The following is a 16687-nucleotide window of genomic DNA, read 5'->3' as shown; positions in this document are numbered from 1 at the left end:
ACTGTTTCTTGCACTATTTGCTCTGCACTCAGACAGCAACCAGATGCAGAAAAACGAATGTGAACAAACTACTGCCAAAATATGTCAGCGTTCCCAGGGGCTGGGAAGGCAGGCAGAAGCAAGCCAGCAGGCCAAGAGAAGAAGATTTCTGCTCCTAGCAGTGAGAAAAGATGGAGCTTCCTGAGCACACAACTTCCTGAAGGGTCAGGTCCGGCCACTGGTGTTTGCTTCTACCATGGTGATGGAACCAGATGGGAACAGTCTGTATGTCCTCTTGGTAAAGAAAGAGCACTGTGTGTCCAGGGATGTCCATTCCTCCCCGACAGGAGCAGACTTGCAGAGCCACAAACACAAGCACGTCTCTCGATACGGGGCCAATAGTCCCTATTTTGAAAGGCAGACTTCCATTACCTTTTAAGCATTACTGAGCTTTGCAGACGCAACTTCCAAAGACTAAAATCATCAAACAAATTAACTTCCTGTTCAAGCACTGCGATTACAGTGGTTTCACCTGGCAGTGTATCATGTGCTGCAGAGGGAGGAGGAGAGAAGTTGTGTGAGCAACCGAGGGTGCAGGCTGGCCCCACAGGGAAGGAAGGCTGTTGGCGTGGGGCCCTGGGAGACGTGGCAGTGCCTGCAGGGGGTGGGGACAAGGCATAGGGCCCACCATTACCACCATGCTCCTGGGGATCCTCGTGGTGCTCTGCTTCATCCCCACTGCTGATGTAACAGGTAACAACCCCCTCACATTTCAATCCTTTCCACTATTTTTCCTCACTTTGATCATCAAGGGGTAGAAGGTCTAGTATAGCTTTGAATTAATTTTGCACAAATTGTTCTGTGTTTGGATGAAAGCGGAGAGACAGCATGCTGCTAAGACTGCACATGGGTCAACTTGATACAACCAAGAGACCCATTCTACTCCTGCCACAAGTACCCCTCTGAGATAAGACCCAAGCGCTTTCTTTTAATTTGACTTCTCTTTAGATCCAATTGGAAATTGCATGCGTAGGTAGAGGGGGGTTTATTTCACCTTCCCCCTGGGTTTTACAAGTTTTGCTCACAAGTGCCTTTTCTTGGGCGGCAGTGGGTCTGAGCAGACCCGGTGTCAGCGTCTCTCTTGGGGCAGCCTCTCCACCACCTCCAAGTCTCCTGTGTGAAGCTTCAGGTCCCCTCATGGCCTGGCTTGGTGTGATGGGCTCAGAGCTGAGCCCACCAACATCCTCACAGGACTAGCAAATAAAAGGGTCAAATGCAGAGTTGCTTACTGAGCTCAAAAAGGGGAGGATGGAATTGCCAAGTTTCTGATTTTTGCATTGGTAAGTGTATTACTGATACTTACTAGATACCTAGTTTCTTTCTGAAGATCTTCAGCAAAAAAAAAAAAATGTCTGTTTGTGATTTTGAAATCCTGAGTCTTAGTGAATCTTTCTGACTCTTCAGTTATTGTGGCTGAGGGTATTTTTCTCAGTGTCGTCTTGCTGATACCCACTGTTCGTATGTTCAGAGCTAACATGCCTTTCCAATAAGAACATTAAAATGCAAAGTAAGGCAAGGGATGCTGGCTTTTCCTAGGATAATCCTGAGACAGACAATTTTTCAAACCTCTGTCTGAGAACTTCTCCAAACATCAGTGTTCTGTATTTTACAGGGAAATAATAGATAGGAATAAAAATCTGTTTTCCAGTACGAAACTTTTAACATATAGAACATCTTTAAAAAGCTGTTTTTTCTAGTATGAGAGGTGTAATTGAATCTACTTTTCCCTTATTTCTGCCTTATTTTTTCCATAGTTCTTTTCCTCAGTGAAGGCATTATAATTTGCATGACACCCTGATCTACATTTCTTTCAGATATCATAGTTTTTTTCCTTCCTTGTCCTTTCCCATGTTTATACTTCTGTGTTTGCAATATCATAATTATTTCTACAGCAGGCCCCTGGGTTGTCAGAGAAGACACTAATTCCAGGAGGGGAAAAGTATCAGCAGTGGGTTAGCAGGTGTGAAGAGCTTTTAAGCAACTCTTTTGAATTGCAACAAAATAAAATACAGTGTTTGGTTATCAGACACAGGGGTCATGCCATGACACTATAGACATTTATACACTTGCTTTGCATGAAGAACTTGAGTTTCTCCGACAGCCTCACCAAGACTGTTCCATTTCTTAAAGGGAAGCACATGAGGTCATTTGCTTCTCAGGGCTCCCTTCTTTTTCCCCCATCTATTTTCTCCACCTCTTCTCTTCATTTTCATCAAGATGAGTGATCCTTAGTACTTGGAAAATATTAAGGCTGGTCAAAACCCTGCAGGACTTCCTCCAGCCACAAAGTGTATTTTAGGCCTAAGTTATTTTGTTTTGAGGAAAACAGCAGAATTTGTTGTGTTCTGCTGTTGTTAGATGTCCCAACAATTGCTGCAGGTTGAGTTTGAATCATAGAAAGGGACTTAGAATATTAGTTTAGTCCTTTTTCTTCTGCAGAAACACTAATGTTTACTAAGTTTGTCCTCCTCCTCTTTTTGTTGGCTAAATAATTACCTTGCTGTGGTCTGTCACAGAGGCAGTTAGATTGAGTGTCTGGTATTTTATGAAATCTGTAATATAAGCATGTTCCCACTGCAGTGTACCACAACTGACCTCATCTTCTTACTACACACATAATCTTCTGGCTTATGGTCTCTGGGGGTTAAAATCAACCTCTAACCCTCTGAGGTTACCAAAATGCAGAAGATGGGTGAGATAAGGTTAGCTGAGATTAGGATGACATCAACAAGCTCTTTTAAAAAAAAAAAATCACAAACTGCCAAGAAAACCCCCTGTGCTCACACTGGGTTTGGTTAAAGCAAGAGTGTCAGCAGGAGTACTATGCTGCCTGCAGTACTCATAGCAGCAAAGTAGGAAAGTTGAGCAGAAAGTGAGTCTGTAATGGCCAGAATGGGCAGATCCCTCCAGCTGCATGTTAGACACACAGCTGGGTGGCCTCAAACCAAAGTCAAAGAGAAAGACCCTTGTACCTAGGAAAGAAGAGTAAATGTGACTGAACGGACCCGCAGCAGCAAAAGTGGAATAGCTTTGTTTATCACATTCTGTTTGTGGGTTAAACAAATTCATTTCAGGATTTTCCCTATCCCTCCCTCGGAATTAAGTGGGCCATTTCTTTCCTTATAGAAATACCAACTTATCTCAGATTCCTTGCACTGGAAAATAGCTCCTTGAAGTCAACTGGCATGAAAAAGAAAGAAAGGAGAGTACTAAATATTTTTAGTAGAATATTTTTTTCAAATAGCTGATGATGATTCATGGAAAGTTCTGGGGAAAAAAAAAATAAAACACCTCAGAACAGTTATTTTCTGTACTTTGTTGACTCTACTTCACTTTCTTGGCAAATAAGAAAGAAAAAAAACCCCTTCAGTGAATTTTTGCTTACATCAGGGGTCCATGATCAGAGAGGCAGTATTTTACAGATACTATATATGGATGGCATTTTCTTTCATTATGCAAAACCCCCTCACATGTGATTATAAGAAAGTTTAATGTGACAAGTTTATTAAAACACTTTAACAAACATTCAGACATCTTACACACCATTGCATATAAATCCTAAGATCCTGAGAAGCCTTGCAGCATGTGCACACTGACTTAAATGATTTTACATTTTTAAACTTCATGGCTTTTTGAAACTGTAAACAATAATTTTTCATAACTGCCATTTTTCTGGCTGGGTAAGGCCAAGATATAGGTATTTATTACTATACAATATGACTGAACACAGCTCTAGAAGTGGCAGTCATAACCCTATTTAGGGGAATGAAAACACCTACTAAATGTTTCCGAGTTTCACCATTTTAACAAACCCAAAGTGACACATAAGAAAAACTGGCTCTGTGAAGGCAAAAGCAGTCTTAGCCCATATTTTCTCAGAATGGTCCCGATCCTACTAAGAATGTAGTCAAATCCTATTCAGATCACAAGTGAAGTGAGGGATGTTTGGCGTTACTCTGTTTTCCCCATGAAACTAATACACATTTCAGCATGATTGACTTTCTTCAATCCAAAAAAACCCCAAGTGCAGAGGAGGATGATGACAGCAGGGCTTGCCTAACACACTGGTGGGGTAAGCTTGCTTTGCCCCTGTTGGCATTGAAACCCAACCAATTCATGCAGTGCTAATTAGTTCCTATAAATGAAACCAAAAATATCTCCCTCAACTTAGATTTGAGCTAGTAGAATCCATTTTGTGAAAATGGATTTGGTTGCTTAGCTTGAATCATGTAGGAGCATTCTTCATTAATGACCCACCAATGACTTTTTCCCACTGCTCAGCCAGCCTGCATCCCAGCATCAGCAGCATGGGGCTGGCTTATCACACCCAGCCTGCAAGCCAGGGCAAACAGACCAGACTATAAATCCAAGAGGTGGAAATAAATTGAAGGAACTTCTCCTTTTAGGCTGGTGTATCAAAAGAGACTGGTTGCCAATTTGCACAATATCATGGCAGGGACATAAACAGTCCAAAGTTGTAGTTAAATAGTAGAGCTCAAGGCATGAAGTGAGGTACTAAATGTCAGGAATCCAGATGAGCTGACAACAGCAAAAGGTGGGGTTAAGTCACAGGAGTCTGCAGATGAGTCTAAATAACACCTGAATGTAGTCCCTCAGCGATAAGATTTTCAGTGTTCTTTGACCTTCCTCTGGCCATAGTGAAAATCCAATCAGGCTGAGCAATAAATATCCATTCGTTTTCTGTAAGTACTTGCAGTGAAAACAGGTGAGCACTTCTCAGAAGTGTAATGCTTCTGCAGGGGTCTGTTCTAGGATGCCTATTTTGGTTGTCAACTGTGAGACAGAAGAGGTCTCTTCTGAAGGTGTATTCAGTCCCTGTGACAATCAGGGTTTTAGTGGTGGGCAACTACTACAGCACAAATCAGAAGAATAACTCTGTCTCAAGTGAGATGTGTAGAATTCTGCTGTGCTAAAGGTAAAGCAATTCTACCACAGACTTGCAAATTGCCACTTAGGTCAAAGTTTCAATTTTCTGGCCAACAAAAATATGATCAAATAGCTTGTCTAAAGAGGTGGAATCCGAACCTCACCCCTCACTAGAACGCCTTATAAGCCCTATGTGAGAGCTTTTGTCGGAAAATGCTGATTCGATGAAACTGAAATGTTTTGCTGAAATGTCTTCATTTCGATGAAAATTCACCACAGGCACCACCTCGCTTAAAAACTTGACTTGTCTGTTCTCTCTTTGCCACTCAGTCCCAGGATTCCAAGATCCACGTCTCTTTCTGCTGGAAAGCCTGGAAATGCTCATCCTTCATCCAAAATTTCACAGTGTTTGGATTCCCTGCAAACATGGGATTTCAGAGCTGTGATGAGCTGTCCCCCACCCTCCATGCTAATGATATGGAACAAAGAGACACACGGAGGATGGACTACAATATTTCTTTGCTAAAGCTGAGGCAGCAGAGCACTCCCTGTCTCACATCTTCCTGCTCTCATTAGAAGCAAGGGCTAGTAAATGAGACTTTCAATGAGAAAATTAACAACTTCAGCAGTTTCGTGGGTTCTGCTGGTAACTGGAGAACCTGCTACCAATGGGTTGTTTTTACTGCCCACACCCTATCACTAGTCTTGTCCATCTCACAAATCTTTTTGTTTACTCCCTGGACCACATTTATCCCAAAGGAGCATCCTGCTCAAGAGGTTGGGGTACTCCACATTCTTGTGCAGGTGTGAACACACTAAATGTAGTCTTTTGATCCTAAACATTGTGAAATACGGTGAAATGCTAATTTTCTGGGCATTCTGGATCTGGCCTCCTTCCTACTTCATTTCCATTACTAGCCCTTTTGAAGTCTCACCACATGGATCAAGTAGAAAGAACATAGGTTTGCAGCACATGTTGAGGGCAAGAGGCACAATTGTCGTTCTCACAGCCACAGCGATTCTCAGGGATCTACAAAAGACTATCCAGACCTCTTATGAGCTGAGCTTGCATGAAAATTTACACAGTCATATACACACACAAAAGGGCTGGCAAGTTCCTCGCTTAAAATCCAAAACTCCCCTCATATTTCTTAGGGGTCATATTTTGAAAAGTAGGGCGTCATTTGTATGAGATGACTTTTCTTGGAAGAAGTTTTCTTCCTGCATAGTCCTTGCAGTGTTTCATTGTTTGGCAGATGGTAGCACAGAGGTCTACATGTCAGAAAACATTTCCTGTTTATGTATCAGTCTGGTCAATTCAAATTGAATTATACTTTCATGTAACATGTTTTTTTGCAGGCCATTCAAGTGCTAAGTGCCAATGCAGTGTCAAATCAGTCAGCTCCTGAGTCCTTAGAGAAATTAAGAATCTACTACAGCTGCCAGCTAGAGAAATTACTTACTTTACATTAAAATTATAGCAGTTCATGCTTTTAGTATTTATTGTTCAAGGTCCAAACCCTTGAAATGGTTCTACAAATCTACCTGCAAACTCTTCAGGAGTCCTTGAATTAAAAAGCAAATGTATAAATAATCTCTTATCTGACTGCTAAACTAAGCATTCAATTCATAGTATTTTCACTCCATAATGTACCCTGGGAAACTGCTTGCTAAGTAAAGGATAGACTTAGGTGGCCTTATATATACACACACGCACACAGATGCAGACCAGCCTTCTGAGCCCTGATGTTAAATCTTAATCACATGGGCCACTGCCTGTGCTAGTGTTCTGACTGCAGAAAAACACTCTTGACCGCACAGTCTCCCCTAGTGACTATGTAATTATTTGTATAGAGGTGGATTGCTGCAACAACAGCTCCTGTGAGAAGCTTCTTCTGCAGATTGTTGGTTACGTACTCCCTAGTAGGGAGTGTCAGCAGGGGAGAGGAGGTATGGAGAAGAGTTGCTCGGGAGGATGTGTGGTTCTGAAGTCTCATGCTGTATTTCATAAACAAGTGCTTTTCTCACTTTTCTCCCCTCCCTTCCAGAAAACAAGATTTTAGTGGCTCAGAGTCCTTTGCTCAAGGTAGATAACAAGACTGCAACTCTAATTTGCAACTACACATACAATGGAACAGGGAAGGAATTTCGAGCTTCACTGCACAAAGGAACGGACAGTGCAATTGAAGTTTGCTTTATTTCATGGAACACGAGCAAAAGTAGCAGTACTTCAAATAAACAATTCAACTGCCAGGGGGCTTATGATAAAGACAAAGTCATCTTCAATCTTCAGAATATGAGTGCCAGCCAAACTGACATCTACTTCTGCAAAATTGAGGTCATGTATCCACCCCCATATGTCTACAATGAGAAGAGCAATGGGACCGTCATTCATGTGCAAGGTAAGCTGGGAAATCTCTGAAGGCCAGTATCCTCCTGAGACACACCCCCTATATAATGGCTTGAGGCAGTATGTTTCCTTAAAAAAAAAAAGTTGGATTGCCTAGTAAAATTACATTCCTGCTCCTGATGTCCTGAAGAAGACATCTTAAAATGATAATTAATAAAAATGACACATTGGAACAACGAGTAAATAAGCAGAGATTGATGGTTTTGTTTTCATGTACCTAAAGTTTCCTTTGCTCTTTCCTCCTTAAAGAGACACCTATCCGAACACAAGAGCCTGTGTCTGCAATTCCTTTGTGGATTATGGCAACAGTGACTGGAGTTCTTGCTTTCTACAGCATGCTAATAACTGCAGTTTTTATTAACTACTGGGTAAGAAACTCTGTTTTCCTTTGCTCTATATGCTCTTTGTCCCTAGTTTACCCCTAACTCACTGATAACCCTTCAGTTCAGGATGACAGTGTTTCTTCACTCCAGCTGTGTATATACACCCACACCACCACATGTACCCTCAAAGAGCTGAAACACCAGCTGCACTCCAGGGGGGCAGTCAGGTCTCTGCCATTGAGTCCTAAAGCAAACAGTAATGCCATAGTGTTGGCAGTGCCCTGCACACCAGAAATACTGGGACATTGTCGCTACCCTCTGCCAGTTGTCCCTGTCAGGGAAGTGTAGAACTACAAGCATTTCTGTCAAAATCCTTTCAGACTATACTGACAGGAGCTCATCCACAATGAAACAGCCCTCAGTTGACCCAAGACCATCTGCACTGGTGACTTGTGCCTATCCAGAAATTCCCTTGAGTAACCAGTATTTCTGGCAGCTTGAGCAAAGGGAATAGGAGCACCTGGATCTCAGTACCCTTGTCTGTACGTTAACGCTAAGAAAGCTGAGACAGCCTTATGGCTCATTATTTTTGCTTTCTAATCTCTCTGGAGAGTTGGCTGGCCCAAGTCACATCCAGTTCTGCCTGCTGGAGTAAAGAGAGAGTGAGGCACGGTGCAGAGGCAGCAGCAGGACATCTTCCTTGACAAGCCTTAGGACTGTGATCTCCGGAGCCAATGGAGTACTCCATGTGAGAAAGACTTGAACGGAGAGAACTCTATTCCTTGCACTCTGACTTTCCCCTCCATTTTGTTGAATAGTGATTTTCAAACATTATGAGGTAGCCTGTATAAAGGGTACCTAGTCCCTCACTGGTTGAATATTGCATGTATACAGAAAGCCACTGTCACTGCTAGCTGAAGCTTGAGATCTGTTAAGTGTTTCACAAAAATACACGTTCTCAGTCTATGGCTATTTCTAATGGAAAACAATCAAAGGGGGCATTGCCGTAGGAAAACACAAAGGCAGGTTAAGTGGTCCTTCTTTGTGCCCTATTGCAGAGGCTGATTCCAAGGAGAGCTGAGGATTAGAGCGAACAGCTGCTGGTGTTACAGTGCTGTGCTACTGTGGCTGTGCCTGATGAGATACTATAGCTTCAAATCCATCATTTACATCTGAACCATTTTCTCTGTGCTGTATGCATTTGGTACCTAATGGCTACACACTTTGCTACTAACATGTCTGCCCCCAGCAAGAGTGACAAGGCTGCATTGCCATGTGTGTTGTTTGCTGCATCAGTTTTTACTTGCTGTTATTACTGCTGGTCGTATTCTTTGGATAATATGTACTCTGATTGTGGATGTATTTAGAGTGTTGCTGAATGTAAACACAGCTGCCTAAAAGACATTATGAATTGTGAAAAAACAGGTCCTAAATGTGATAATCGACAGACATGTTAAGCCTGATCACTTGAGCTCCTGAAAGCAGCTAAAGATTTGTCTGGTTTTGTACAGTTCTGCCTTCCCTGAAGGAAAACCGCTTTCTCCAAGAGTAGCAGTCCTTGATCCTGTAACAGGCCAACATTCACTCATACTAGCAAAATGCCTTTCTCCTAAGCAAAATTACCTCTTAGGTGAGGTAATGTGTATTGTGGAGATGAACACACACAGATAAAGCTTTTCTACCTAATGCTTTATATGCACTGGTTGCATTACATGGCTTAAGCAGTATGTAACTTACATTCAACACTTTGCATATATATAACATTAAAATAAAAAGCTTATCATATTTCATAGTAACTGCCCCACTCTGCAAGTACAACATAACTCAGCCATCAGATTTTCTAATGCAAACCTCCTCCAATTCCACAGTATCACATGTATACTGCAGTATATGCAACTATTTCTGTACACTGGAAGGAAATTTCAGTAACAAGGAGATTGCAAAAGAAGGTATGATCAGTATTAAGGAAAAAGCATGAAAGCACTTTACCTACCCCTGATCAATAAAGCCATAAGCTATGTAAAAAACACCAGCCTTGTGCACAGCCTGCAGCAGTCAGAGGCTGAAGTGCTGCTGTAGCCACAAACATCCTCTGTGATTTTAAACAAATTATTTCACCTGTGTTCTGGTACTCTTATTTCTCAAAGAGCTGATGCTTCCCATGTCTCACGGGGGCATTATAAGCAGGAATTCAATGGTGGAAATGAGATTTTTGAGGCCAAGATAGGGAGACATAAACAATTGACATCAGCTCTGATTCTTTTGTCCTTTGAAGGAAGGTTCAGAACAATATATGCATTGCGTGTTACTGGTCTAAATGGTTGGCAAATCATGGTACACATAGTCTGGGCTGATTTTTCCTGCTCTTATTATGTTTGAGTTAAGCTGATTTCTTTTTTCCTCCTAATAAATGAGGACAGTCTTCACAGCTCAGACTGTACTATTTCTGCTGAATCATTCCACAGATGAGAAGTGATGGTTAGACGTATCAGTTCATATCCTTGGTTTGTAGCATTCCTTTACCTGGAAAACTACACTGTAAATCTCTCAGCAGATAAGATGGAGACTTACATTCAGGTTGGGCAAATTCCACAGATTCTTTTATGAGAACACATATTCTAATTCTTTTGTAAATATATTTAAACCTGAAGCTGCCTTATAAATACGCCTGCTTCCCTGAAGGAGGGCCTAGGGCCAGAACCATCAGCAGTTAAAATGAGAGTTTTCACAATTCTCTTCACCCTTCTCCCACAGCAAAAATCCAGAAGGAATATGTACCATCAGAGTGACTACATGAACATGACTCCCCGGCACCCACCATACCAGAAGAACAAGGGTTACCCATCCTATGCCCCAACACGAGACTACACTGCGTATCGGTCCTGGCAGCCGTAAGACCCACCAGCTGACCCACAGCAGCCTTGTGTGCTTCTAGGCAGTCACCTGCTCTTGGACATGGAAGGATAGCCTCTCATTTTCTCATTATGTTTGTTGCTATTGATCATGGACACCTAGGCAATAGCAAATATTGGCTAAACTTTGATATAATATACTAAAAGAAAAAAACAAACCAACAAACAAACATAAAAAGGGGGGTGGGGGGAAGTAAAAAAAGAATTGTTCTCCATGATGGCTGAAAATGAGGCCCAACTTGTGTTGAGGGTTGTCAGTGGGTAAGATGATGGCATCAGATCTCAGAGCTGGTCTCTTCCTGACACTTGTGGTCTTGCTCAGCTGTTGGGAGAAGCAGAACTTCTGTTCTTTTCCCATAACTGCTGCCTTAGATGTAACCCTTAATCTCCTTTCCTGTGTGTCTAATCCTCAGAAACCCTTGTTGCTGTTAAACCCGGCAAAATGTAAAAAAAAATATTTTCTTCTCTACAAGACCAGAACACAATTCGAAGTTCAAAACACATGCTTAAAAGAAAGAGGGAAAGGTCAGTCAGAAGGCATCCAAACTATTATTAGGCTATGGCACTAATGATCCACCAGGACAAAACTGATACAAAACTAGTATCAGTATCACCTCCGACATGTGAGTCCTTAGCTTGGATACTTTGTAAACGTTCATAAGGCCATCTGCAGTCATGACCAACCAACTTCACAGAGTGAGAAAGCAATCAACCTGAACACAAAATCAAGACAAGCAGGAGAGGAAGAAAGATCTGTCTTTGACATGAAGAACTCCGGTTTTGTTTGCCTACAGCAAAAGAACACAAAGTCATACATGAAGCATTAGAAGACACAGAGGTCAGATTTTGAGAAGACTTTTACTTTCATTTTTGAATTTTTGTTTCTGTCCAAAAGGTGTTCTGCTGAGTGCTCCTGAAAATTTATACACATCTTCTGGCACCTAGGTTGTACCAAAGCTCTTTCAAAACTCTGGGTCCGGTTATGAGAAACTAAAGATCATTTGAATTTTTTTTCCCATAAGCACCCAATTTTTGGGATGTGAGAGGGTTCTTCATTCCCAGTATTGTGAATTGGACCTGCAAGTGCTCAGGGTGTGCTCTGTGCACTTTGTGTTAACTGGAGGTTACATTTCTATCTAAAGATGTTCTTCAGGACTGCTCCATGCTGGAGTAGGACAAAGTCTTCAGCAAAACCTGATTCATTCTTTCAATTTAGCACATTTATAATAACAGGACATCCAAAATTGTAATTAGGGTTGTCTTGGCATAAAATCCCTTTTCATACTGAGGAGACAAGGTTTATTTTATAGAGACTACTGAATAAACAATTAAAAGAAAAAAAATCCACATTCCCACATTGAAATAAAATTGGGATTGTACAACATTTAATTTCCTCCAAATTGGAACAAGAAGATTCTTTCTCTCTTTGAGAGGATAGAATAAAAGTAGAGATGTGGAAGTATGGCAACAATCTGCTTTGATGTCTTAATCAAAGAAAAAATTTTGGCTCTTCCAAATTGCAAGTTTTATTTGAGCTTGCTGACTGGGCCCCAAACCTTTCATTCTGAGTCATATCATCATGAACCATGTTCCTGGAGGGTGCTGTGCCACCTGTGAGCAGTGGTGAGGTGCCTCTGTCTCCCTGGCCAGGGTCAGGTGGGGCCCCAGCTCTGGGCGCAGAGCCCCCGATGGTAATGGTAAGGGAGGCCCAAGAGATCCAAGAGGCAGTGCTGTGAGTTTGGCATGGGAGTGCAGTCATGGACCCAGCAGGCCTTGAGAGCCTTGCTCTGGCTCAGTTCAGCAAACCCAAAAGCTTATGATTGGGCTGAAGAAATTAAAAACAAAGTATTATTTATTTCTTCTCCTTTCCCCTCATCACATGCACAAACACCCAAAGGCTAACATTTTTCCACATACAGTTTTTACTCTCTTCCTGAAAAGCCCCTCACTGCACCTTTGTACTGCAGCTGAGGCAGCGAGGAACTCGTGCAGGGGGCAGAGGGGAGGGAGCCAGGTGGACACATGGCAGTCCCTGCACGGTCCCAGCCTGGTCCTCCTTGCTGGCACTGACTGGGGGGACGCTAACGCCCTGTCACCTCCCTCCTCACTTGCAGGGAGATACGAATGATCCTGTGCAGGGGCATCCAGCCGCTCCCGCCGGAGAGCAGCAGGCTGAGCACAGTCCTCTGTCAGGGTATGGCACTGTCTTGCCGTGCTCCAGCGTTGTCATTGTGTGACACAACATTAACGAGTGCTCCAATTACAATGCGCTGTGAAAATTCACAGTGCAAATAGAAGGTGAGATGGCAAAAGTGTATCAAAAGCACAAAACGGGATAAACGTTCCTTGTGTAAACTGCATACATATATTTTTAGATATAGATATATCTATTTCATTATACCTATATTCCTTAGAGTTTTATCATACTTTTTGCAATCTCCTTTTAAAATTATTAAATATATATGGTTAATTAAATCCTGAATAAATGTATTAGGCCTGAGGCTAGTCAGAGGAAAGTATTACTTTCTAAAGCAAATGTTGGTATAATTTGCTTTCCTTCCCCTAACACTTTTCTACTTTCCATGTTTAAAACATACTGATAGCTCCCAGGACATGATACTGGAACGTAAGTCCTGGAGCATCTGGAACAAGTATTAATTCATTTGACTGACCAAAAAGGGAGATACAGGGAAGCATCCTAAACATAAAATGAAAAAATGAGGACAACCAGGATGGGAGAAGCCACAGCCATGGGTTAAAATGGACATTGCTGTCATATTAAAGCTCTGTAGGGACATGAATTACAGACTGTTGGAGATGGGATACCAGTAAGTACCTTTTATCCATCACTGGAAGGGACTAAAATAAAATGTTTGCAGAGAAACAACCCAGTTAAGGCTGGAGTCTGGCTCTTGGTATGTGGATTAGCATATTCGACAAACAGCAATTCTAATTTATTCCATCTGGTTTTAGGCAATGCAACATGCCAGGACAGCCCTGGCCCTTCCTGGCCCTGCCTTTGAGGTCTATATGCTGTTTATGGGATGATGTAAAGAGGAACCTCCCTCTGCTGCTGCTCTGAACTTGGAAACTGGCCCTCATGGAGGGCAGCAGTAGATCAGTAGGGTTTTCTGTCTTACACACAGGTTTTAATTCAAATGCAAATAAAATCAGGCTGAAGAGTGATTTAATTTCTCATTCTCCTTTCCCCCACTTTTGGATCTCAGTGTCAAGTGAACATCTGATCTACAGTCATCATATCTGAACAGCAATCAACATATGTTGCAAGGGGTCAACCAAGGGTTGTGCAGCTCCAGCCCCCTGCATGCTGATTCCTGTTCTGCACGTCTCCAGCCCAGCATGAAACAACAGCCTGGCTCTTCTATGCTTCCACGAACCAAGCCCCTAGAAGACAAATGCTGAGGAGGTAGCCTGTGTTATCTTTGCAGTGTCTTGACCTCCTTGGGGTTGTCAGGTTTACTAAAGCCAAAAGTCTTAGATGTTCCTTCTAGTTTGAATATCCTCCTCCCCTATCACATTTTTTTTCAAAATGCCTCTTATTTCTTCTGCAGCTATAAACGTGAACCCTGCATCTCTGCCAAACAATATCTCATCTTCTTTCTCTGCTTTTTTGCTTGTCTTTTTCCTTTCGTTTCTATGCCAGACTCAGCAGTTCAGGAACCCATCCTGTTTGCTAATCTCTAACACCACTGTGCAGCCTTCCATATGTGCCCCTGCCTGCCTAGTTATTTGCTTCACAAAGACTGTCTTGTATGCCACATTCCTGCTCAGTTTGGGGTAAGGAGTTGCCACAGGAGATTGAAGCCATGTGGTGATTGGATAGGTACTTGTTTTCTGTTTGAAGGATTTGGGGGTCTTTCATCCCTTCGATTTTTCCCATCATCTTCAGATTTCCAGTTGGGCCAAACAGCCACGTGGGAATCCCACACACCACGTGCTTCCAACAGTGCATTTAATTTCCGTACATTTCATTTCCTGTGCCTAGCAGGCTTTTGACTATTGCCAAGTCATTATGCCTGCAGACATGCCCTGACAGCAGAAGCAACTTTGGCTACTGATGGTATGTTTTACTAATAAAAACATGGTACAAAAAGCTTGAGTTTTAGGAGCACACAGGCAAAGGCTTCAGTGCTAAAGATCAAACCTTTCCACTTTCAGCAAGGCTTTTGCTGGGTGACTGGAAAATATGTTATTCAAGATGAATCACAGACCAAGACATAATTTTGTTAGTCACTCATACTAACCAGAAAACAGGTTGGGGTGATGAGTACAGCATCAGCTTTTTTAAGGTCCAGTAAAGATGGGGAAATGCTGAAAACAGCAATAGGCAGTAATTTGTAGCCCAAGTCAGTGTCTTTAAGTGGCTGTGAGAGGGAAACTAGCTGCTTATCTTGATGCAAATGGATTGTTCTTCACAATTAGGTGCTTTTGTTAGAGCATCACATTACAGTATGTTACTATTCCAGCCTCAAGGGCATGCAGATAGTCTGATGTGGCCAATTTGGCTGACAAAGTATTAGGAGGCTGCCAATTTCATATAAACCCATTTTCAAAGAAAAAGAAAGTTGAATGGTCTCAAATTCATGGGGTTTTTTGTTTGTTTGTTTGCCTTTTTTTTTTTCCCCCACTGGATCTCCACGATCAAGGCACTGCTTCTAATTTCACCCCCCTCTGCACCACCCTCCCACCCTTGACCCTTTTTAAAAATAAAAATTAAATGTAACTTTATTTTCAGGTCCCATAAACTTACCAGGAGCTCTTCAGTTTTGGGGAGCTGACCATTCAGCTGACCATTGAAATTACGAGGAATTTTAAAATGCCACAATTTCCCTAGCCATCACATCACTATGTGGCCACATCATTCCTTTTCCTCACTGACTTTTTATTCCTTCAAGGGAACTATTCTGGATCAGGTTGAAATGTTCTCATGGGTTGGAACAACTCTAGTTTTTCAGACAGGAAAGATTACTACCTAAACAGCAAAATCAAAGATGCAAACAAGCAATTAGTAACAATACAGCTCCGTGGAAATTAACGTAGCGGTTTCAATCTGGAAGGAGGATCAAATGGCCTTTTTACAATACCCTTTTGCTCTAAAATAAAGAAGCTTTAGAAATTACATACTGAAGTACCTTAGAAGACAAGAGCTCAGGTTGCAAAATTAAGAAAGCAAAGGCAGGAAATGCCAGAAGGAAGCTTTCCTATCCAGCCTCCCTTCTGCCCCCTTGTGTGACCAGAGTGGCTCTTTAATTACAGCTGCATTTTCCCCTTAAATCCGAGCACACGCCGAGCGGGGCCGCTCAGGAAGGCTCCGGGCACGGCCGGAGCAGGCGCTCAGCCGGCCACGCTGCAGCTGCAGATTGCGAGTGACAGCTCGAGCCCCTCGTGTGGAGAGCTGCAGCAGGACACGACCAGCAATCAGGCTGGCTTAGATAACAGCTAAATTAATGCCCGATAGCCTTGTCAGTGCCCCATTAAATTAGATCACTCTGTCGCGAGTCAGAACGAACTAATTTTCCTGCTACTCTCGCTGCCTGTGACAGCCCTTGGGATACTTAAATCTTCAAACACCAGTGGTCAAGAACTGATTTATTTTTTTTCTCATGAAAATGATGAAGTAGGTTGCTCGCATTTCTTCCTGAGCTTCTCAAGCTTCCCTAGACAAATCAAAACTGGCTGCAGAAAGGAAATTGTTTCTGTCTTTGCATAGCTCATTAGGTCCTAATATTCAGGGACAGAGGCTGAAATCCAGAGTGGAATGTCACTTTTGGGAGCATTATCCCTTGTACCTCTTTCTCTCAGAAGAATGTTGAAGTAATGTCAATGTTTTTCTTAACAACAACAAAAAAAATGTAAGACTATGAAGATACAGAATTGGACAGCAGGGGAATAAACTCTCTCCCTGCTGCAGACACACACTGTTGACACTTCTTTCAAGTCCAGCTCTGTGATGGAGCAATCCACAAGTAAGGACGGGAGAAGCAAAAGGGGTTAAACGGGAAACCACTCTGAAACCACTTCAGTGAAGCTCTGGAACAGTCCCTCAGGGAATGGAAATGAACAAACCAGCTGCAGGATTCACTATACAACCCAGA

The 16687-nt window shown here is 42.3% G+C and overlaps 1 protein-coding gene and 1 long non-coding RNA gene across 3 annotated transcripts in view; one reads left to right on the top strand and one right to left on the bottom strand.

The window, feature by feature from the left end:
* LOC116789310 overlaps positions 1–16687 on the bottom strand; it is a 112870-nt gene that overhangs the window by 54223 nt on the left and 41960 nt on the right. The window lies entirely within an intron of this gene.
* Positions 619–11058, top strand: CD28 (CD28 molecule). The gene is made up of 4 exons (XM_032693007.1): positions 619–732; positions 6975–7328; positions 7586–7704; positions 10414–11058. The coding sequence occupies exons 1-4, from the start codon at positions 678–680 to the stop codon at positions 10552–10554; spliced, it is 669 nt and encodes a 222-aa protein (XP_032548898.1). The 5' UTR covers positions 619–677; the 3' UTR covers positions 10555–11058.

This window comes from Chiroxiphia lanceolata, chromosome 7 (assembly GCF_009829145.1).
Source record: "Chiroxiphia lanceolata isolate bChiLan1 chromosome 7, bChiLan1.pri, whole genome shotgun sequence".
Taxonomy (NCBI): Eukaryota; Metazoa; Chordata; class Aves; order Passeriformes; family Pipridae; genus Chiroxiphia; species Chiroxiphia lanceolata.
This window is presented reverse-complemented; position numbering and strand designations above follow the sequence as displayed.

Excerpts from the sequence above, each read along its gene's own strand:
- CD28 (XM_032693007.1), top strand. The coding sequence starts at position 678 with ATGCTCCTGGGGATCCTCGTGGTGCTCTGCTTCATCCCCACTGCTGAT. Across the intron at positions 7,329-7,585 it reads GACCGTCATTCATGTGCAAG|AGACACCTATCCGAACACAA; the intron begins GTAAGCTGGGAA and ends TCCTCCTTAAAG. Across the intron at positions 7,705-10,413 it reads CAGTTTTTATTAACTACTGG|CAAAAATCCAGAAGGAATAT; the intron begins GTAAGAAACTCT and ends CTTCTCCCACAG.